This window comes from Pan paniscus, chromosome 2 (genome assembly GCF_029289425.2).
Source record: "Pan paniscus chromosome 2, NHGRI_mPanPan1-v2.0_pri, whole genome shotgun sequence".
Classification (NCBI taxonomy): domain Eukaryota; kingdom Metazoa; phylum Chordata; class Mammalia; order Primates; family Hominidae; genus Pan; species Pan paniscus.
In genome coordinates this window covers 121,674,691-121,698,494 of record NC_085926.1, presented here as the reverse complement: position 1 = coordinate 121,698,494, position 23,804 = coordinate 121,674,691, and the positions used below count along the sequence as shown (strand labels likewise).

Below are 23,804 nucleotides of genomic sequence, written 5' to 3'. Positions count from 1 at the left end.
CTGAATAATACTTCATTGTATGGATGCACCACATTTTGTTTATCTGTTCATCAGTTAATCAGTCTAATTTTTATAAAATCTTTATTCCCAGATGAAATGAGTGATACAGTAGTGTGGGTAGTACAATGGATGGTACACGGATATTTTGTGATGAAATGTTAGAGACTGGATAATGCTGTTGTATAGAGCATGTTTAGAAGGCCCTATCCATCCTCTATTTGGATGCCAGATTTTACTTTCTTCCTCCCTGCCCCTATTTTTGCAGCTAGATTATGTTTTTCATGTTCTGTTTCTTCTTTACCATTGTATTTATAGGTTTTAGAAAATACAGCTGAATAAAATTACTCAGAGTACCACAACCCCCAAAATAATCAGTATTAATAACATGATACCTTTTCTTGTCATTTTCCTGTCTTTGGGTATTTTAGTTTTACCTAATTATGATCACATTAAATAGGAAATTTTATACGCTGCACAAAATGTATTTAACAAATATTTAAATACCTACAATGTGCTGGGATTTGTTCCAGATACATCTGATGAGTGAATAAGAAGTTCTAGTGGGGATATGGGTTGGGTCTTTAGCATATAGATGATATTTAAAGCTATGGGACTAAGACCTCCTGGGGGAAATTAGATGGGGCTGGGGAGAGGCCCAGGACTCAGCCCTAGGGTGCCCCAGCATGCAAAGGTTGAGCAGAGAAGGAGGTTGAGAGAAGATGAATAACCTGGTAAAAGCAGGAAAGTCTAGAAGAGAAAGTGCTTTGAAGGGGAGTGGGACCTTGTGTCAGATGCTACTGAGCATCTGAGTGAGATGGAGACAGAGTGTCAACCATTGGGTTTGACAAGATTGTGGCTGGGATGAAGCCCAGTGGAGCGGAGAGGATCATAGCCCATTTGGAGTGTGCTGAGGAACGAATGAGATAATATCCTAACATGTACCTGCATGTTTCAGATATTCTTAAACATAATTTAATGGCAGAATAAGATGTCTAATTGTACATTTTACCTAACTACTTATTTTCTTCCTACTGAGTGACATTTATGTTGCTTCTAACTTTCACTATTACAAATAAGGTAAAAGCGAATAGCTGTGTAAACTTTCTCTTCTAACTTTAGCGTCGTTTCCTTTGAATGGAGTCACAGAAACGGAGGTGCTGGCCCAAGAGCAGAGCATCTTTAAAGCTTATGATTTTTCCTCACTCAAGTATTTCCAGGAGGACTGGACAGTTGGCTCTGCCTCCAGCAGCATCTGAGGGCCCAGCATCTTGACTGTCAGTTGGGTCCTTTCAAAACAAGTCTCTCCTTTTATCAATTTAGAAGTTCTTTTACTTTTGAATAGAGAATGGAATGACAAAAACCAAAACACTTTCAGGAATGAAAACTAGACACAGCTCACTAAGTAATGTTAAACAGAAATGCCTGTATCGTAATCACCAATTATATGGAGCCACAGCTTAAATGTGATGCGAGTGTTTGTTATTAATCCCTTTTCACTAAAGTTCTGGTGGAATCTTAAACCGGGTGTGGATGATGAAAATACTCAGCCATGACTTTTCTCCTCCACACCTATGTTCTTACACAGTCATATAAATGTGATCAGAGTCAAAGTTAAGGAAGTTTACTCTTTTGCAGTAAACTCCCTGCAAATTCCCCACAGCAACTGTCTGCTGATATCAGAGGATGACTCTACCCTCCCTGGGATAGGGTTTTATAAACATCCCCAGCTTGCGGCAAAAGAAGAACAACTTTCAGGGTGATCATCATCTCAAAAATGACCTCTTCCTCCCACCCCACCCCTCAAAATAAAACTCCCACTACTTTAGAGTTATTTCGTGGTCACATTGTGAATTGTCCCTCCCAGCTGCAGGAGCTGGATGAAAGGAGCTAACCCCAGCTGCCTTGCTGGCTTTGCTATTTAATGGCCTCCTGCCTAGCGCGGCAGCAGCTCACCCAGGATCAGCAGCGCCCAGTAGGATAGCGCCTACTATGGCCTCATCATCTCACCTAGGACCGACTGGCAGTGCCCAGCATAGCAGCGCCTTGCCCAGGACTGGCAGTGTCCAGCATAGCAGCGCCTTGCCCAGGACTGGCAGTGTTCAGTGTGGCAGCACTGCAGATTCTGCAGGAGCTGCTGGCTCCGCTGTAGCTCATCTGCAGTGACCTGTCCTGCTCTCTTTCAGCTTGCTGCTACTTTCCAGGCCTTAAGTGGAAGAATGGAGTGTTGATTGTGTCAGTCAAGAGTAGGTGTGGTAAGAGATAGGCATGGGCCTTTCCCTCCCTCCCTTTAACTGAGAAAATGTTCTGGAGAGGTCCTGAATCACCCCCAAATAATCCCCAAAATGGAAGGTAGAGCGTGCCACCCTAACAACTCAGCAGGGTGGTTGAGAGTTTTAGAATCTGGCAGACCTGGGTGAATTTCTGCACTGTTACTGACTTTGTGACCTTGTATGGATGACTTAACTTCTCTGAATCTTATTTCTCTCATCTGTTTAAAAAATAGGATAATGTAGTATCAGCTTCATAAAATTATTGCAAGAAATTCACATGATAATGTATGTAAACACCTACCATAGTATCCATAGTGACACAGCCCAGCCCATACTCAGTCAAGATTAATGATCACCATCACTATCCCACCCACCCCTGCTGTTGAATCTTTTTACTTTCATTGCTCCAAGTTGGTGGCTCAGACCTGACTCCTCAACTCTTTTTCTTGCAGGAAGTTTTGCGAAGCAGCTTGGTCAACCTGTTGTTTCCAAAACCTTAGGGTAAGTCCTGGATGTTCAAGACAGAGTAAGGGTTGGATTGCTTTCCTGCTGACTTAAGCAGGATAGGTCTGGGGAGTAAGTCTTGGCTCTCCTAGGTTATAATAACCAAAGGGCGGGAGCCTAGTACAATGAGATGTGTCATTTACACAGCACCTCCTGACCTGGCTGCCTCTGTGATTGGCTCCTTTGACTGGCCCAGCTGCTAAATGTAAGGAAGTGGGAGAGGTGGCCAGAGTCTGCAGTGGACTCTAACAATCAAGGCAATAGTCAGAAGATTGAAATAAGCAAGCCTAGAAGAGGCGGGTAACAGTAGCTGCTGTAACAGACAAGCCTCAAATCACAGTGGCTCAACCCAGGGAAAGTTTGTTTCTTACTCAGGGAAAGTTCAGTTCAGATATCCTGGAACATGGGGAGAGCCTTCCACATTATCTTCCAGGAGCCCAGGCTTCTTCCATTTTATAGTTTCATCTCCTAGGCCCTTGAGCCCCCACTGGGCCTTCTGCATCTCACCAGCAGAGTGGACGAGAGACTGCAGAGCCTCACAGGAGGTTCTTATGAGTCGGCCCTGGAAGTGGCATACAGCTCTTCTGCCCATGGTCTCCTGGCTAAAACCCAGGCTTTCGGCCAGGGCTCAGTGGAATTCAGGCATGCCTAACTGCAAGGAAGGCTAGTAAATGAAGTCTAGCTGCATGCCCAAGAGGTAGAGGAAATAGGTTTTGGTGCCACACATTTTTCTAGAGAGAGCATGAGAAAGTTTCTGAGGCATAAAATTGGGAAGGCTACACTTTGATGGCTTCTGACCTTAACTTAGTGCCTTTGAGTGAGGTGGAGAGAGGACGGTTGAATTGCTGCCTTGTCTGGGACTGGATTCTCTGCCAATTTCCTTACAGGGATAGATTTCCAGCTCCAGCAGTGGAGACCCGTCCTAGCATCTGGGGGGAGTGCCCACCAAAGTTTGCTACCAAGCTGGGCCGAGTTGTGGTCAAAGAAGGACAGATGGGACGATTCTCCTGCAAGATCACTGGCCGGCCCCAACCGCAGGTCACCTGGCTCAAGGTGAGGTTTCTGTCTGCCCTGACCCTGATCCAGCCTGTATTAGTCTGTTCTCATGCTGCTAATAGACATACCCGAGACTGGGTAATTTATGAAGGAAAGAGGTTTAATGGACTCACCGTTCCACATGGCTGGGGAGGCCTCACAATCATGACAGAAGGTGAATGAGGAGCCAAGTCATACCTTATATGGTGGCAGGCAAGAGAGCATGTGCAGGGGAACTCCTCTTTATAAAACCATCAGATCACATGAGACTTATTCACTGTCATGAGAATAGCATGAGAAAACCCACCCCATGATTCAGTTACCTCCCACTGGGTCCCTCCCACAACACGTGGGAATTATGGGAGCTACATTTCAAGATGAGATTTGGGTGGGGACACAGCCAAACCATATCATAGCCCTAGGGACCCTGAAAATTCAGGGTTAGACCCTTCAACTAGTAGGAGTCTTTCCATTCTGTTCCTCCTGTTTCAGGCGGTTCTCAGGGGTTCAGTGTATGTTTGTTAGGGATGCATGTTCCTGTCCCTATTACAACTCTCCCTCTGTTACTCAGACCACAGTGTTCTGACAATTCTCACACTCACAAAATAGCAGAAAACTTCTGAGTCAAGACAAGCCTGACAATCTCAAGAGTGGACTGTGAAGTTAGGGTTCTAGGTGTTAAGCCACAGCTCCCTGGTTTATAAAGCCTGTGAAGCTGGATAAGTCATTTGATTTCTTGGAATCCTGGTTTCCTTATCTGTGAGATAGAAATAATACCACCTACCTCAAAATATTGTCAGCAGGCTCCATGTAGAAGGGATTTATAAATCATTCAGGGCTGGGGGAAGTGAAGCTTAAGTGGGAGAGGTGGGCGGGCAGGGAGGCAGTGGCATGGGGTTGGGGATGGCTGTGAAACACGGCAGTGAGGATCCTAGGGGAACAGGTAGAGTCATGGCCAGGGGAATAGGTTTTTCAGAGTTGGAATGCCTGGGTAAAAGTGGGTATTGACACCTTTTACCTGCTTCCTAATTCTCTTGAACTCCCCTAGGAAAAGAATAAAAGGAATGGGGAGGTAAGGAAAAACTGAAGTGAGGAATATGGGATTTCCTACCTCAAACTCAGGCTTCTTTGAAACAGTTTCCAGGCAACTGCTCTAAGCGGGACAGAGCACCACACCACATCCACAGACCTCAAGTCAGGGCCCCTGAACTGTTTAAAGTTGGTTCTCTGAGCACATTGACAGGGCCCACAGCAGAGGGCGCTGCTGCCCAGGCCCTGGAGTCTATCCCACTAGGATTGGCAGGAGGCAGGAGGACACAGCCAGAAGGTAAGCAGATTTGTATGACCAAGTTACCCCATTGCCATCCACAGGGAAATGTTCCACTGCAGCCGAGTGCCCGTGTGTCTGTGTCTGAGAAGAACGGCATGCAGGTTCTGGAAATCCATGGAGTCAACCAAGATGACGTGGGAATGTACACGTGCCTGGTGGTGAACGGGTCGGGGAAGGCCTCGATGTCAGCTGAACTTTCCATCCAAGGTATCGACCAGTGGAGGGCTAGTGCAGAACGATCCCTGCCTGGTGCCGCACCCTCCTAGAGGAGCTGCTTGTTCACTGCGCACCTGTGTGTGTATACACTTGGCCCACTCACACACCCAGGCACTCCCCAGGGGCAGGTCTTTTTTTTTTTTTTTCTCTTCAGACAGAGTCTTGCTCTGTCGCCCATGCTGGAGTGCAGTGACATGACCTCAGCTCACTGCAACCTCCGCCACCCAGGTTCAAGCGATTCTCTTGCCTCAGCCTCCTGAGTGCCTGGGACTACAGGCACACACCACCACGCCCGGCTGATTTTTGTATTTTTTGTAGAGACAGGGTTCTACCATGTTGGCCAGGCTGACCTCAAGTGATCTGCCTGCCTTGGCCTCCCAAAGTGCTGGGATTACAGGTGTGAGCCACCACGCCCGGCCACAAGGGGCAGGTCTTTGACAAGAAGAAAGGGTGAACAGGGCAGCACAGACCTGGCCACGAGGGAAGATGCCCTGTGCTTGGCTGCCACCTTCCCTTGTGTTCCCATAGTCTCCCCCACCATGTCTTCAGTCCTTTCTTCTCACCCGGGCTCCCTTTTGTATCTGTGGTTGCCAACTGGAAGAATGAATGTTGCTAACGTCTTGCCATCACCCCAAATTTAACCTGCCCAGAATTTACTGATAGTTTACTCTGTCTTTCAAGTCAGGCGATCCTTCGACTTGACTCCCTCTACCAGGGTTCCCATGTTCCTTCACACCCAGACTGGACTTTCCAGCATCCTTTTGACCCCTGCCTCTTTCTCCTTGAGTCGTCAGCCCTGTCAGTTCTTCCTTGTAAGTCTTGTTGAACACGTCTCCTCCTTACAGTTCTTTGGTTCCTCAAGTCCAGGCTGAGGAGGGAGTGCAGCGATGGGGAAGAGGCTGCATGTCACTTTACTGGAGCAGGAACTCGGGGGTCAGGAAGGGAAGTGGCTTTCAGTCCTTCCTCCTTCTTTGTCCCCCTCTTTTCTTCTGATTTTTCTGTTCTGCATCTCCTTCTTCTTAGAAACGATTCATCTTTGCTCTTGTTACTTTTTTTGGCCTGGGTATTTTTCACAATCTACAGAAAGAAATATATTTCACAGTACATTGCAACCCAGAACATGTATACATAGGTAAACAAGTTTCAGGAAACCATCCTGACTGTACTGTGTGCAGTGCATGCTGGTATTCTCTATTTCACTTGACATCACTAAAACAAGAAATCCTGGTCCTGACCGGAGAACCTGACTTGGTGGCTCACTGCTGAATAAGGAGATGCCACCAGACACCCAGAGCAATGTGTGCCTGCCCTGACGTTCAGTTAAATACTATTCCCTCCTGATGGACTTCATGACAAAATATGTTGCCTGATATTTGTTTTAAAATACTCAAAAACAAATAAACAAAAGAAAACAAAAATGGATATATAAGACTGGCAAAATGTGGTATCTCCTTAATCCTGGTGATGGCTTTCAGGGTTTGTTATCTCTTTCTACTATTGTATATTTTGAAGTTTACCATGATAAAATTTGAGAAAGAATATAGCAGGAAAAATAGGTATTTTATGTTTTTTCTTTGAAGAACTGGATAACATTAAAAGTATGCTTTTCTGTACACTGGTAAGTTACAGCATTTGGGTTTGGAATTTTCAGTAGATGTTTGTTTGTCCCTGGATTGGTTTTTTTTCCTTCTGTTTAGTGAACAGAAACAGATTCCATGCCCTCAGGGTATGGTAGCACCAGCCACTATTAAAAAGCCCAAAGGACAGAACCTGAACCTTTGACAGTGTACTCTAGGGCTGGGGGGAGTTCAAAGGCCAAAGACGTTCAGCACCAGGGAAGCTGGAAGGAGCCAGCAGGGTGGGACCACGGTGATGAGGAAGTGCCTGGGGAGGGAAATTTTGGTGTATACAGCATTCTACTAACAGTCTTTCCACCCTTCCCCCTTTTTCCAGGTTTGGACAGTGCCAATAGGTATGTCTAGGCTTTGTGACTTTTACGTTTTCCCTCTTGAAATGCCCTGCAAGGATGTTACCGAGAAATGCCCTGAATTTCTGAATCATCTTATGGGGCAGAAGAATTGGCCATTTGGAGGATGTTGTTTTATTTTGGGTGTTTTGTCTTGTTCTCTTATTGTAATATGACACACGGGTTCTATCTCAGGTTGCTGTCAGTATTGAGACTGGAAAACTCAGTGTTGCCACCTTTCACAGTATCTACACAGTCTCTTCTATGGTTAGCATCCTGAGGAAGAACACTGCTCTGAGAAGGCCGCCTTCCTCATTCCAGGGCGGAATCTGTTCACTCATCCAGCCCAGACCCAGCAGGAGCCTCTTTCCTGTGTGTGAGGCTCGGCGCTAGATGCTGGATGTGCAGGGGTGGGCGTAGAGGAGGGCTTAAACCACACGAACGCACGTTACCAACTGGGATGCGTCTGTGAGGAAGGACAACAGGAAGGCACTGATTAGAATAGAGGGGCAGGGAAGCCATTTCGGGAACTTGGTATTTGAGCTCAGACCTGTGCAAAGGAATGTTAGCTGGTAAAGAAAAGCTCAGGGAGTGTGCTCCAAACAGCAGGGATAGCATGTACAAGCTGTGAACCAAGAGATGGGCCCATGGGGACCCAGAAGGACGCCAGTGTGGCCGCAGCCTGGTGAATGGCAGGCCAATGTCTGTACGATCAGGAGCTGGCATTCCTGTGGGCCCTCTTGTGGGGCTCAGTTTCATTCTTAAAGTAGTGGAAAAGCTGTTGGAAAATCCTTGGGCTTGAAATGACATAATTTGATTAATGTTTTTAAAAGGTCGACTATGGTCGCTGTATAGAAAATAGATTAGAGAGGGCAGAGTGGACACAGGACACCGGTGGCAGGGGTTGAACTAGGGAGGCACCAGTAGAGAAGGGAACTGTAGGGAAAGCAGGGCTCTGGGCAGGGTTGTGGGACAGGCAAGTGTCGGGAATGGCTGCTTGTGCTGTGGCTTGGGAAACTGGGCAAACTGCAGAGAAAGATGCTCTTACTTGCTCTTAACTTGTGGGCTTTTGTGATCCCTGGAATCCGTGCTTGTGATGAGTAATGTTTGTGAGTAACCAGATGATCATTCTATTCTCCCCTCTCCTCACCCACCCTACCCCCACCCTCACCACCACACAGGTCATTTGGGAGAGAAACAAAGGCCACCAATTCAGATGTCAGGAAAGAGGTGACCAGTGTAATCTCAAAGGAGTCGAAGCTGGACAGTCTGGAGGCTGCAGCCGAAAGCAAGAACTGCTCCAGCCCCCAGAGAGGTGGCTCCCCACCCTGGGCTGCAAACAGCCAGCCTCAGCCCCCAAGGGAGTCCAAGCTGGAGTCATGCAAGGACTCGCCCAGAACGGCCCCGCAGACCCCGGTCCTTCAGAAGACTTCCAGCTCCATCACCCTGCAGGCCGCAAGAGTTCAGCCGGAACGAAGAGCACCAGGCCTGGGGGTCCTATCACCTTCTGGAGAAGAGAGGAAGAGGCCAGCTCCTCCCCGTCCAGCCACCTTCCCCACCAGGCAGCCTGGCCTGGGGAGCCAAGATGTTGTGAGCAAGGCTGCTACCAGGAGAATCCCCATGGAGGGCCAGAGGGATTCAGCATTCCCCAAATTTGAGAGCAAGCCCCAAAGCCAGGAGGTCAGGGAAAATCAAACTGTCAAGTTCAGATGTGAAGGTGAGTAGAGGTAATTAGGGTCACCGGTTGCCAAAATGTAGCCCCTTGGTGGCCACTCCCTTCCTTCAGCACCCAGCTAGTCTGCACCACCGATATCCACTCATCTTCTTGGACTAGCTCCCCTAGAAAACCACCTTACAAGGGCCTTCCCCTTAGGAGTGACTTATTGTAGAAATGCCCTTTATTGTGGAGAGACCCCTAACAGTAGCCTGTTGTTTGCTGTTGGATAGAGTACTGGCCCTGGCCCTAGTTCTTACCACCCTAGAAGAAACACACTCATTATCGCCAACATCAAAAAGCAAACCTCATGGTCTCCTCCGCCCTTTCTTCCCCTTGCCTGGCTTTGGCCGACCTGGAGACCTTGCCCATCACCCTGTATTCATCCTCCTCAAGGCCCTTGACTCTCTCAAGAGGTTTCGTCTTGTGGAGTGTGGTTGAGGGTGAGGAAGCAGACTCAGAGGTGGGAGAGCAGCTCCACACCAAACTGAGCCCTTTCCTCCAGCTCACACCTTCCCCACCTACCTCACAACCACAGGGTGCTCTCCAGGGCATAGGGAGCTCACGTTCTTTACCTGGCCCTGTAGTTTCCGGGATTCCAAAGCCTGAAGTGGCCTGGTTCCTGGAAGGCACCCCCGTGAGGAGACAGGAAGGCAGCATTGAGGTTTATGAAGATGCTGGCTCCCATTACCTCTGCCTGCTGAAAGCCCGGACCAGGGACAGTGGGACATACAGCTGCACTGCTTCCAACGCCCAAGGCCAGGTGTCCTGTAGCTGGACCCTCCAAGTGGAAAGTGAGTACACTTCTCCAGGTCACCCCGCATTCTCTGTGGGACAACCATTCATGGGGTGCTTCACCTTCTGCAGATGGTTCATATCCTATAGCCCCCTGCCTTGGTGCACAGCCCGACAGAAATGTCACCCCCAATCACATGCCAAGGCCAAGTGTGTTGCTCTAGGCCAGTGATTCATAATCAGGAGTTCACATCAGAATCACCTCAAAATAAACATGCATGGCCCCACGCCCAGCCCAACTGACAGCTACCTTTCCTAGGTCCCTCAGCTGTTTGAATAGTGCCGTGACTCACGTTTGTAACCACAGAGAACTGAGTGTTCATTAAATATACAGGTTTAGAGTAATGTGAGATGATGTGGGATCCCACATCTTTTATGTTTATTGTACTGTCTGTTTATAAAAGTAATGCATGTTCATTGTGGGGAATTTAAACAATATATAACCTTATGACTCAGAAATAAATTATATTTTAATGTTTTTTATACAAACTTACCATTGTGGTATTTGTATACTGCTTTCTATCCTAATTTGCTCATGTGATATTAACATCTTTTTATACAATTCTTGGAAAGCATGACTTTTAGTAGCCATATAATATTGCATGAAATGGCTGTATCTAATTTAGGTATGCTGTTATTTGTTGAATAATTAAATTGTTTCCATTTTTCACTATTATAACATACCTATGATAAATATTCTTCTACCTATCTCTATAAAATTTCCCCCTTACTCTAAATGCATATGTAAGCCCCAGGCCCATGCCATACCCTTGAGAAATGCATTAACAAATACCACAAGAGTAGAATCTGCAAATTGCAGGCTGCTGGAAACTGTGGAACAAATAACTTTCACCCATTTTTTTTCCACATACAAATTGCAAGCAAAAAAAAAAAAAAGACAACCTATAGAAAACTTATATTAGAAGGTATATAGTAACATCAACAATTACAATAATTTTTGATAATCTTCTGCCAATCCTGACTGAGATAATCTTTAAAAAGTTTTTATGGGAACATCAAGAGAATTTGGACACTGATAAGATTTAATATAAAGGAATTCGTGGTGTTTTAAGATGTGATGGTGGTCTTGTTACTTTTTTTTTTATAAGTTCATCTGTTTGAGAGATATATCCTGAGTTATTTACTGGTGAAATGATATGGCTTTTTATATTTGACTTAGAAATAATTCATGTTTGGGGAGCACTGGCAGGGATATCAATGAAATAATATTGATATAAATGAAAGTTGAGAGATGGGTACATAGGAATTCACTACACTGCTTTGTCTACTTTTGTGTGTGTTTGAAAATTTTCAAAATGCACATTCCCAAAAGAAAAAAAGACTTAGTGATGTATCCATATAGTAGAATGCCAGACAACATCCTGTAGACTGATGCTAAAACATGTTCAAGATGCACTAGGAAGGGAGAGGAGCAAAGTACAGGCTCATGTGTAAATGGAAGAAAAGATCTGTGTACACACATGCAAAAGATGCCTGTGTGTGCACAAATCATTTCTGGAAGAGCACAAAAGTCCCTCTAGGAAGGGGAAACTAGGGGTTCACAGGAAGGAATGGGACATCTTACTTTTCACTGTATACTGTTGATTCACTGGGATTTTAACTGTTGTTTAACTGGGATTTTTACTATCCTCTTGAATTCCTTTACAAGAAATATTATCCATGCCGTTTGCAGGTGGGAGTGCTGGTAGGCAGAGTTCACAGGTCTAGGAGATCAAGCCTCATCATCCAGGCCAGGTCTCTATCCCTGCGCAGGGGACAGAAATATGGTGTCAGGTCCACCACAGATTAATGGCATATCCAGAGGGCCTAGATTCTCCTGTGGCTTCTTCTGCTGTGAATTCATCTAAGTGTCATAGAAGACTATTTTTAGCCTGTTCGCGTCATGGGGTAATACATCTCAGGTTGATTCCCTATCTTGTTGTGTTTTGTGTGACAGCTTTATTGAGATATAATTCACATAACATAAAAAGCACCATTTTAAAGTACACAATTCAGTGGTTTTTAATATATTCACAGAGTTGTGTGGCCATCACCATCATCTGATTTCAGAACATTTTCACTACCCCTCCCAAAAAAATCCTACCCATTAGCTGTCACTCCCTGTTCTCCCATCCCCACAACCCCTGATAGCCACTAATCTACTTTTTGTCTCTATGGGTTTTCCTCTTCTGAACATTTGATGTTAAATGGAATCATTCAATATGTGGCCTTTTGTGTCTGGCTTCTTTCTCTTAGCTTAATGTTTTCAGGGTTCATCTATGTTGTAGCAGGTATTAGTACTTCATTCATCCATGTGGCTGAATCATATTGCATTGTATGGATATAGCATGTTTTGTTTATCCACGCATCAGTTAAGGTCCATGTGGTTGTTTCTACTTTTTAGCTATGGTGAAAAGTGTTGCTATGCACATTTATGTATGAGTTGTTTTCAATACCTGTTTTCGATTTTGATGTTTAGACCACATATATTGTTGGATCATAAGGTAATTCTGGATTTAACCCTCTGAGGAACTAACAAACTGTTTTTCACCATTTTACATTCTTCTAGCAATGTACAAATGTTGCAGTTTTTCCACATTCTCACCAATACTTATTTTCTTGCTTGCTTGCTTGCTTTCTTGCTTTTTTTTAAAAGTGAGGTCTTGCTTTGCCAATAGGGCTAGAGTGCAGTGGCATGATAATAGCTCACTGTAACCTTGAACTCCTGGGCTCAAGCAATCCTCCTGCCTCGCCTCCTGAGTAGGTGGGACTAAAGGTGCTTGCCACCACACTCGGCTAATTTTTTTTATTATTTGTAGAGATGGAGGTCTCACTATGTTGCCCAGGCTGGTCTCAAACCCCTAGACTTGAGTGATCCTCCCACTTCAACCTCCCAAAGCACTGGGATTATAAGCATGAGCCACTGCACTCAGCCTGTTTTCTATTTTTTCATTATAGCCATTCACAATCATCTGACTATGATTTTTTTTTTTTTGGAAACAGGGTCTCACTCTGTTGCCCAGGCTGGAGTGCAGTGGCATGATAATAGCTCATTGCTGCCTCAGCATCCCAGCCTCAAGTGATCCTTCCCACCTCAGCCTCCTGGATAGCTGGGACCACAGGCATATGCCACTATACCCAGCTAATTTTGTTTATTTTTGTAGATAAAAGGTCTCACTATGTTGCCCAGGCTGGACTTGAACTCCTTGCTCAAACAGTCCTCCCACTTTAGCCTCCTAAAGTGCTGGGTTTACAGGCATGAGCTGCCACACCCAGCCGACTGCAATTTTGATTTGCATTTCTCTGATGACTAGTGATTTTGAGCATCATTTCATATACTTATTGGACATTTGTATATCTCCTTCAGAGAAATGCCTATTCAAATACTTTACCCATGTTTTAATTGCATCATTTACTTTTTTATTGTTGAGTTGCAAGAGTTCTTTATGTATTCTGGATACAAGTCATTTACCAGACATGATTTACAATAATCCTCTCCCATTCTGTAAAGGCTGGATTATTTGTCATGTGTGGCCACAGAAGTCCCTGCTTAGTTAGTTTAGTGATCACCTAATTGATTGGATGGAGAGTTCCTTAAATGCCTTGAACTAATACTTTTCCCAGCCTTTGCCAAGGGGCTCTGTGTGTGTGTTACGCCCATCTTCAGTGCTCCGGCCAGCAGTTTACAGCTCTGCTTTAGCCTTTACTTTCTGCTTGCACCAAAGCTCCAAGTCAGCCAGAGGTGAGACAGGAGGGCCTTCTTACATCTTTCCTGGGCAGGCTCACAGCCCTGCACATCCATCTGGGCTCCTCAGTTCTCAGGAATCTGTCAGAGCTTTTCAAAGTCCTGGACATCTCATTCCCCAGTTTTTCCTTTGAAGTTTTTTGGTCAGACTCTTGTTAGCTCCGAATGATATTGCTGTCTCAAGTAGCTGTAATGTTAAACAATTGCTACTGATTGATTTTAACAAACATCCTGGAGACAGGGCCATCCACACAGAGTAAACTTTGAGTCGGATTAAACAAAGACAACCCGGAAAATGGAGTCGTTGAAGGAGCTGCCAGACAGGGCAAATAGTGACCATTCTCTTATGGATGGGGTTTTTCAGGAGCTCTGAACCCATCCTGCCCCTTGCTAAGTGGCTGATTTTCACAAGTACCATAGGTACTGTTGGTTTTCAGAGTTACCCCAGAGCTGGGGCAAGGGGCACAAGAGTGAAAAAGCACATAGCTTGCTGTTCTTACCAAGATTCAGCTATGTTTTGTTGTTGTTGTTGTTGTTGTTGTTGTTGTTTGTTTTTTGGGAGGGTGGAGGGGCAGGGTATTGTTGTTTGGGGTTTTTTGTTGTTGTTATTGTTTTTACTTTTTAGAGACAGAGTCTCGCTCTGTCACCCAGACAGGAGTGCAGTGGCGTGGTCATAGCTTGCTACAGCCTCAAACTCTTGGGCTCAAGCAATCCTCTTGCCTCAGCCTACTAAGTGAGACTACAGGCACATGCCATCATGCCTGGCTAATATTTTAATTTTATTTTTTTGGTAGAGACAAGAGTCTTGCTATGTTTCCCAGGCTGGTTTCAAACTTCTGGCTCAAGCAGTCCTTCTGCCTTGGCCTCCCGAAGTGCTGAGATTAAAGACTTGAGCCACCACTCCTGGATGTTTGTTTGTTTTTACTGAATGCTCCTCAGAATGTCGCAAGCCTGTGGTTAATTTCTGGCATTCTGAAACCGTTGCTTTTGACTCTTTTTGCCAGTATTGTTGTTGCTTTTATGGAGGAGTAGATCTTCAGAGGTCTTTACTTTGCCATTCCACATCCTATCTTCTTGATGAAGACACTCGCTTTTCTAAAACTTCTCCAGTTCCTAAACATCCTAGCTAATTCTTGGCAGATGAGTTTACCATGAAGCAGGTCATCTGATGGGTGTTCTTTTAGCTCCTCCTACATACTTCTCTCTTTCTGTTTTCCTATACTACAGAATACCTGTCTGTTTCCCTTCCTAAGACTTCTCTTTCTGTCCCTTCCCATCTTCACAAGGATCTGATCTAACAATGATTTACTCTCTCACCACTTCTTCAATCTTTCCCCTTCCCTTATTGAGAGACCTCTTTTTTCTCCCTACAAGCATGCTGTAGTTGTCCCTATGCTGAAAAAGGAAAGAAAATCTTCCTTCCGCTTGAGAGCCCCTGGAGCTCCTACTCTATCCCTCCACTCTCTTTCATCCCTAGACTATATTTGCCGCAAGTCGAGTCTCTATGCACAGCTTCTACTTGATAACAACAGCTAACACTCACTGAGGATGCGCTATGCTGGTTTTTGTGCTAAATGCTCTACCTGAATTGTTTCATTTAGTTATCCCAACAATCTTACAAGAAAATCATACCCATTTCCTAGATGAGAATACTGATCTTTAGTAAGGTTAAATGACTTGTCCAAGTTCACATGCCTTGTAAAAGAGAGCGTATTTCTAACCCAAACTGACCTGGCATGAAAGCCTATATCCTTTTTGATAACTCCCAAAGGCATTTCTCTAATGAGGGAGTTCAACACTGGCCAAGGGGAGGGATGGAGAGGGTGCCTCCCCACACCCTCCGGGTGGTCTGTCTGACCCTCCCTTAGTGCCAGGCCTGTCCAGGTACACCATCACTCTGTCTTGTCGCTGCCCTCCCGTCGCCTATCCTCCCCTAGGATCTGGAGGAGAAAGTGCAGCTGTACAGTCAGAGCTGGCTGTAAAACTTGGCTTCAGCATCGAGTTCAACTATGGGAAATTAGTAACCTTGTCTGTAAAATGAACTCAAGAGAACAACCTCATAGCATTGTCGTAGTCATATCTGGAAAAGTACCTGGCATATAGTAGGCCCTCAAATCTTATTAGCTTTCTTGCCGATAAACCCCTGCAGTATAATATGACATTTCTTCTCATTTCTGTATTGAATAGGCTCTCTTGAAAAGCACCAGTGATATATCTTCTAAGCACCAAATCCAGTTCCACCTTTTCTCAGCTATCAGCCACCTTGACACATGTACAGCATGTTCTGGTTGTCATAGAAGAGATTATCCCTATTGCTCTTAATTAAGGTCCCCAAACTAGAAAATGTCCCCTAATTCACTGGTGTAGAAGGCTTTTGGAAAGTTCAGCTCAGCACTTCTCAACCAGAATGTGCATTCAAACCACACAAGGGCATCATTACTGCATATTCCCAGGTCCCCGGCAGCTCTGAGCCCTTGACCTAGAATGGGGTTCAAGCTGTGCTTAGAAAGCTGGAGCACATGTGAGTCCTATGATTCAGTTCTGGAATTGGAAAAAAATCATTGTAATAATTTAAAATTGAAATGTCCTCACCTGTGAGCCTGTGGCTTATACAAGTAAAAAGATATTCACAAGATTGTGTAATCACTGATGGGACATATTAAAGAAGATAAGAGACACTAGAAAGTAGAGTAGGACCAACAAGCAGGAAGGAGCTCTCTAGAGGCTCGAGGGCAGCAAAAGCCAAGGCAAAGCAGGAGGCACCTGAGTCACAGAGGAGAGAAGGCAGGCCCAGGTTCTAAGCACCCCAGGGCTAGGGTGTTTTGTGACTGTGAAAAAGCCCCTGCGGGTGACTCTGCTTCAGGCTCCATGTCCCTACATCACTGGTGCTGCCTGTTTCTTAAGCGTGAAGAGAGAGAAGGCAAAGGCAGGCTGCCGAGGGTACCCAGGTGTCCAGGACAGTGAGGCGTGCCTGGGAGGCTGGGGTGACTGCAGGCCTCACCAGAGCGGGCAAGCTGTGATCTGAGCTGACCTGTCCTTTTCCCTCACAGGGCTTGCCGTTATGGAGGTGGCCCCCTCCTTCTCCAGTGTCCTGAAGGACTGCACTGTTATTGAGGGCCAGGATTTTGTGCTGCAGTGCTCCGTACGGGGGACCCCAGTGCCCCGGATCACTTGGCTGCTGAATGGTGAGTTCCCCCTGCCCCAGCTCTCTTCTCCCATCCCCTGGGCCCTTTGGCGCTGCCTGAATTCTCACTTATCCCTCTGAGCCATTTATGCCTTGGACATCCCGGTGGTATGAGAAGGAAGCACGGGGCACAAAGAGAGCACGGGCACTGGGATCCTGCTCCCGACTGGCTGAGCAAGTTACTACTCCTGTCTGAGCCTTGAGTTCTCCATCTACATGGCGGGAATCATGCTGCCTATCTGCAGGGTGGTGGTTGTGAAATTAAATTAGATTATTTCTATAAAGTGGTTAATGAGATGCCTGACACATAGGGGCATGAGCAGTTGGATTTCTTTTCTTATGGCCAAACTCATAGTAGGCCCTCAATTAATATTTATTGAGTCAATAAATGAACAAATAAATGAATAAACTAATGAACCACTCTCAAAGTTGCATGAGGGATCTTACCTTTTATTTAGTGGCAGGTGGTTCTGGGACTCACAGACCAGTTATTCTTTTTAAACTGATAGTCCTATAGAGACTCGCCAACTCTTTTTTTGTCAAGTAAGGTCCTTTAAAAAATTATTTGCCGTATATTATCACCCTTTTCTTTTTAAAGGACCATTTAATTTCAACAGTGTGGGAGAACTCTGACTTTAGAAGACTGAGAACTGTCCATTAAACTGATAAGATGGAGCAGGGACTACTGTGGGGATCCCCAGGGAGGGTGAAAGAGCCCCTGCTGAGAGTCAGGAGACACAGGCACTTGTCCTTCTCCACCACTGAGTGGTCGGGTGACCTTGGACACTTCACCCCTCGGGGTACCAGCTTCTTTATCTATGAGAAGATAGGGTGGAAAAGAAGGTTTGGGATCTCAGCTCACTCTCACACCTAATAGAATACACTCCTTAAGACAGCAGTGGGCCAGGTGCGGTGGCTCATGCCTGTAATCCGCACTTTGGGAGGCTGAGGTGGGTGGATCACCTGAGGTCAGGAGTTTGAGACCAGCCTGGCCAACATGATGAGACCCCCATCTCTACTAAAAATACAAAACTTAGCCGAACATGGTGCCAGGTGCCTGTAATCCCAGCTACTCCGGAGGCTAGGCAGGAGAATCGCTTGAACCCAGAAGCCAGAGGTTGCAGTGAGCCGAGATTGCGCCATTGCACTCCAGCCTGGGTGACAAGAACAAAACTCCAATAAATAAATAAATAAATGAAAGAGCGAGCAAGCGAGCGAGCAGTGGTCCCCAACACTTATGCACCAAATAGTCCCCATTTGTGTCTGCGTCATTGATGTATTGCCTGTGAACCTTCCTTGTTGGTGTAGTTTGCTCAGGCTTTGCTAGAAGCTGTCTTTAGTGAGTAAGAGGAAGTGCCATCTAGTCTTCCTACATGTAGTGTTCTTGGTAAGTGAGAATTGAGGTCTGCTTCCCTCCCAGCCCTTAGCAAAGGACAGAAGTCCTATTGGATCCAGTGATTGACTTCAAGGAGGCAGCCTCCTTGTGGCTGGAATGCAATATGGGCGTTAAGGACTAATAACGGAGTCTAGACTAAGTATCAACAAACATTTTCTATAAAGGGCCAGGTAGAAGCTATTTTCAGCTTTTCAGGCCATACAGCCTCTTTAACAACTCTCAACTCTGCTGTTGTGGTATAAAAGCAGCCATAGGAGGCTGGGCGCAGTGGCTCACTCCTGTAATCCCAGCACTCTGGGAGGCCAAGGCAGGTGGATTGCCTGAGCTCAGGAGTTAAAGACCAGCCTGGCCAACACAGTGAAACTGTCTCTACAAAAAAAAAAAAAAAAAAAAGCAAAACTTAGCCACTGCACTCCAACCTGGGTAATAAGAGTGAGACCCTGTCTCAAAAAATAAAAGAATAGACAATACATAAGCCATAGACAATAAGTGAAAGAACGAGTGTGGCTATGTTGCAGTAAAACTTTATGAATACTGAAATGTGAATTTCACATAATTTTTACATGTCATGAGATATATTACCTTTATATTTTTCGGCCATTTAAAATATGTAAAAACTATTCTTAGCTTGCAGGCGCTACAAAAACAAGCTGCAGTTAGCATTCTGCCCAGGAGCCATAGCTTGCTGTCTCCTAGTTTATACATCACTCAAGACGGTGTTTTCTCAGCGACTCTTAGCGTTTCCACACCCATTCCACTAGAGGGCGATCATGCTCAAGTTGGGTTTCCTTGGCTGCTAACTCTAGTTTAACCCAGCCTCCGAGCTGGGAGAGCCTAATGTCTCCCAATTCTGATGTGCCCTGAGCCAACAGCTCCTTTCTGGGGCCTCCATCCCATCCCATGTTTGTGGGGCCACAGTGAGTTACGTTCCAGTTAAAGGAGAGCTCTCAAAAGGCTTGTCAGCACATGTTTGGACAGAAGAGACACACTGGCGGCAGTCAGGGAATACACTGGTATTGTCAAGGAAGAGAGGTTTGAAGGGTACCATTGTGACAAAAAGTAAAAACAAAGAGCAGTGCTCACTTCTCTCAGTGGCAGGATCCAGGCCCCTGCCTTTCCCAGCCCTCGGCCCCACTTTTATGAAATGCAATAGGTTGAGAGGAATCTTCCCCTCTAGTCCTATGATGTGCTTGCTGGTCTCTTTGCCAAACTGTCATGGAGACATGAAGTGTTGCTATGTGCAGAAGAAAACACTGCATTGCAGGGAGACGACTTCTTTCTGTACTGTCTCCCTTCCCCACTGGCCGCCCCCAATTTTATGAAGTGCAAACCAGGACCCTGGGGCCTGGCAAGGGAAGAAACTGACAGTTGCTTCCTATATGGCAGCTGGACACATTCCTGCTCCAAAGCCAGACTCTTCAGTAATGAGATTTTTTTTTTTCCTGGAAATGAAAAGTCACATCCCAGAATGATAAACTCCCAGGAACATAGAGCATTAAGGAAACCACTGAAGCTCATTGCATGCACTCCTGTCTCCATGCAGGACTTTATGTGACCTGGAACATGTCACATGGAAGGGACTCTGGAAAAAAGGAGCCGAGTCATTTTTAGTTCTCTATATTTACCTTTTCTGTGAACCCTAAAATACACCTAATTGCATAGAAGAAATGTACCTAACTGCAACAGTGGGTGGGGGATGCAGAATTGCTTTTTGATAAATATCTACAGTGGCAAATTGAATCGTTGTTTCTGGAGACATCTAAGTGGAGCTGGGCACCCCATGTTCAGCCTGGGAAAGCTCCGTTTTGCCTGAGGCTGGGCTATGGGCCACATGACCCTGTAAAAGTCTCTCCAGGCTCAGAATTCTGTGAAGTTGAGGATGTGGATTTGGAGACTGTTTAACACAGAATGCCCAAAACTCTGTCCCTTTCCCTCTTGCATTTTTAATTCCTCCAGATTCTCCCTCCCCCATCCCTCTAGGCCCCGTCTTCCTCCTCCACCACACAATTACTCCCTTTCCTTCATCTCCTTAGCCCCTGGCTCTTTCTCCAGCCCATAAGCCTTTGTCCAGCTGGCTGGAGATGTGCATGGTACATCATTAGCCCTCAATGGATCTGAGCAAGCATGACAAGTCTCAGTGTCATGACAGCAGCAGCCCTGCTGAGGACAGGGCTCCCGTCCCTACTGCCAATGCTGCCTGGCCTGAGCCTTCCTGTGCTTCCTCCACAGGGCAGCCCATCCAGTACGCTCGCTCTACCTGCGAGGCCGGCGTGGCTGAGCTCCACATCCAGGATGCCCTGCCGGAGGACCATGGCACCTACACCTGCCTGGCTGAGAATGCCTTGGGGCAGGTGTCCTGCAGCGCCTGGGTCACTGTCCATGGTAGGAGCCTCTGGGCACCTGGGTAGAAGCACCTTTCCTGCAGGCACTTCTGCTTTGGAAGGAGGGCATATTTGTAGAAAATGGTATCATGAGCTAAAATCCAGGGAGCAGAGGTGCACATGGCACTACTCCACACCACTGGCAGCGGCAGGTGCTGTGACAGAGGAGTGGCTGCTGCAACCTCTTAGGGACAGAGGAGAGGGTCCTTAAAAAGTGCTGCACCTGCAGGTAGGAAGTGAGGGAGATGACCTCCAGGAGTTCACAGCGACAAGGGTCTGCCATCAGAGGTGGCCTTTTCCTCACCCCCTCACTCCACTGGGGTCATGGAAAGATATGGGGGAAAGAGATGAGGGTCCCTTAGCTCCAGAAGCTCCAGGTCTGGTCAGAAGAAAACCTCGCACACTACAAAAGGACTTGGGAGAGCACTCACATATTCCCTGAGCAGTCACTGGCCTCACCAGTGACCCCTTACATGCTGGGGGACCCCTGGGTCACAGTGTGCACACTGAGGCTTCCAGAGGGTCACAGGTTGTCCCCTTTCTGCCCCCCTTCTACTCACGGGCCCAGGCTTGTTTTTACACATCAGCAGCCTGGTCTCCAGTAATCTGATTATCATGGTCATCCATTCATCAGCCAAGCACTTAGTCCCCAGGAACTGCAGGGAGCCACAGACTCAAGAGAGATCTGTCTGGGCTGTGGTATCAGCAGACCTGGTGACAGTTCCCACGGAAGTGCTTCTTGGGTCCAGGGCTTTCAGGTAAGCCTGATCTCACCCTCACCCTGAGCCTATGCCCCCAGCTCCTGTGCGTGACTGGGTCCTCTGGTGCTAGCACTGAGTGCAGCGTGACTGGTCTCCCATCAGACAAGCAGGAGAATACATCTCTCCATTCCCCAGGGCTCAGGCCTGTCAGGAACATCTCCGTATTGTATGAGTAGCCACTGTCTGGGAGGCTGCAGGAGGAAGTTTCGCAGAAAAGGAAAGGGGAAGAAACATTTATGGCTTACTGTGTTAAATACTTTCACCTCACCCGTATTCTCTCACTGAGACCTCAGTAGCCTAGGGGACAAGGATGCTGTCCTGATTTCAGACAGAAGGCTCTGGAAGTCTCGGGAATTGAATGTAACTTGCCTAAGCGCATCACGTTAGTCTGCAAAGCTGCACCCTGGAGCCCACAGCCTGTGACTTTCAAGTCTGTGCTCATTCCTATGCCCTGACCTTTTTCAGAGGACACATCCCCTGGCTCAAAGGGGAAGACTGGCCACTGTGGGCTGGGCAATGTCAGTCCCTTAGGGATGAAGGAGCTGGCACTAATGGAGAATGTGACTGACGCTGGCTCTGTGAAGCTCTCTGCCGGGAGTGAGCACAAGAAACTGGTCCACCCCTTCCTTCCAGGAAACCCACCACACTGGGTTCAGAGCCCAGCTCTGGCCTCTGGGAATTTGCCAGCCAGATTCTGGTTTACAAACTTACTCATTTATCCTCATAGTTCTAACTTCATGACTCCCTGGGAGCCAGGTGGGGAGCTCAGGAAATTGTGATAATGAGACTTCAGAGGAAACCTGAACTGCTGAGAACCTTGTCTCTGAGGTCCAGGAAGCAGGACTCACCTGGGGGCTCTTCTTGGAGGCCAGCGTGGCCAACCCCAGAGTCAAGTAAGGGGCAGCAAGAGTCAGAATGCTACACGTAGAGCCGCGTGGCTCAGCCCTCTGTTTTCTGATACTCCCTCCACAGCCACAGCCAAGGACTAATCCAATGTCTGTCCTGGCTTGCCTGTGTTTAGATTGGATTAGAGTGACCCAGCTGAGCTAAGAGTCCCCTGGAGGTGGGAGTCCCAGGCAAAGGATCAAGAATTCTTTAGGGCCATCCTCCTGACTCCCGGGCCTGTGGGGGCTGGGGCCTGAAGGATCACCACCCATCCAAAGGAAAACAAAAAGCACAGAGAGGTCTCAGGCAAAAACTCTGCCAAGGAAGTTTGGATTTTCTCGGAGAAGAGGCCTGCATGAGAGAACCCCCTCCCAGTGTGGGGGATGTACTGGGCTATAAAGACCAGACAGGCTCAGATACCATAAATGGTGAACAAGGCTGAAGACGCAGCCGCACACTCAGGCCCGGCAGCATTTGGGCTCTTGGCATAGGATTGGAGCAGGGTGAGCCTGGCACAGCGACACCCCCTGGCACGGTGCCCTGAGACACTCAGGAGGCTCGGGGCTGCTCCCTGCGCTGTCCTCTGCTGTGGAGTTTTTCTGACTTGATTGGCAGCCCCGTTGGCTCTGGATCCTCGGGACAAGCCTGGGCTGGGGGAGATGATCACAGTGGAGGTGTTTGTTCCCTACTGCACTGATGGCTGCTTCACCCCTCCCTTAGCTGTCCAGGTCCAGCCCTCTCTTGCCCTTAGTGTGGCACCAGGCCACGGTGGGGAGCATGGATGTGGAGCCAGCGGCCTGGGTGTGAGTCCTGCTCTGCCACTTACTAGCCCTGCACCCTGGTGTTTTAGCATTCCAGACCTCAGCTTCGTCTTGTGTGAAATGGAGATGCTGACAGTCGCGGTACTGTGAGGATTAAGTGAATGAATGTGCAAAGTATCCCCAGAGCATAGGATAGCACACACCCTCCATAGGTATGTGCTGTGATTATGATTGTCCAGCAGAGCCCACCTTTAAACAAGATACAATCCTTACAAATGCCAAGACTGAGGAGGGGTTTTCCCAAAGGATCGACTTTGCTACAGTATTGTGTGTTTGTTTGGCCATCAGAGAATCAGAGGAGGGAGGTGTCCAGCCAGACACAAGCCATGAACACTCGTGCCTGCTTCCAAGGGCTCTGGCCACAAGGTGGCGCCGTGCAGCAACGCGTGTCCCTCCAGTTGTCTTCTCTCGGGGGTGGTTGAGGGGCAGCTCTGCTGCAAGCAAGCTTATTCTGAGAGCTCAGCAGATACTGTGCCAAAGGCCAGATGCAGGGGCTCTTTCTCACCTCTCGCCTTTTGCCGAGATTTTGCAATCATCGAGATTGCTGGTGCAGCCCTCAGACGCGATTTCTGCAGCCAGCCCTTCATGCTTTCTCTGCCTTCCCTCCTCAGTGACTCTCTTCTTCTCCAAATCCTGGAAACTCCCACAAATGTCACTTTCTCTGGGAAGCCTACCCTAATCACCCCAGAATGCGTTCCCTGAACACCGTGTGCTTCTAGTATTACACTTACTTATCAACAAGTCTTTACTGTGCGCCTATATTGATCAGTGCCAGGCATTGTTCTGGGGAAACTGCAGTAG

At 47.0% G+C, this 23,804-nt stretch overlaps 1 protein-coding gene across 6 annotated transcripts in view; it reads left to right on the top strand.

Moving 5' to 3' along the window:
• The window catches only part of MYLK (myosin light chain kinase), a 271,706-nt gene that overhangs the window by 141,468 nt on the left and 106,434 nt on the right, over positions 1-23,804 (top strand). For 4 of the 6 annotated variants that reach the window (XM_034957195.3, XM_034957198.3, XM_063602906.1 and 1 more), the window contains 8 exons: positions 2,723-2,771; positions 3,662-3,827; positions 5,181-5,346; positions 7,309-7,327; positions 8,503-9,038; positions 9,623-9,829; positions 16,626-16,760; positions 20,385-20,537. In XM_034957195.3, the coding sequence (XP_034813086.2) occupies positions 2,723-2,771; positions 3,662-3,827; positions 5,181-5,346; positions 7,309-7,327; positions 8,503-9,038; positions 9,623-9,829; positions 16,626-16,760; positions 20,385-20,537 (1,431 nt within the window). The remainder of the gene's footprint in view (positions 1-2,722; positions 2,772-3,661; positions 3,828-5,180; positions 5,347-7,308; positions 7,328-8,502; positions 9,039-9,622; positions 9,830-16,625; positions 16,761-20,384; positions 20,538-23,804) is intronic. The other 2 variants (XM_034957201.3, XM_034957199.3) reach the window with 2 other exon arrangements.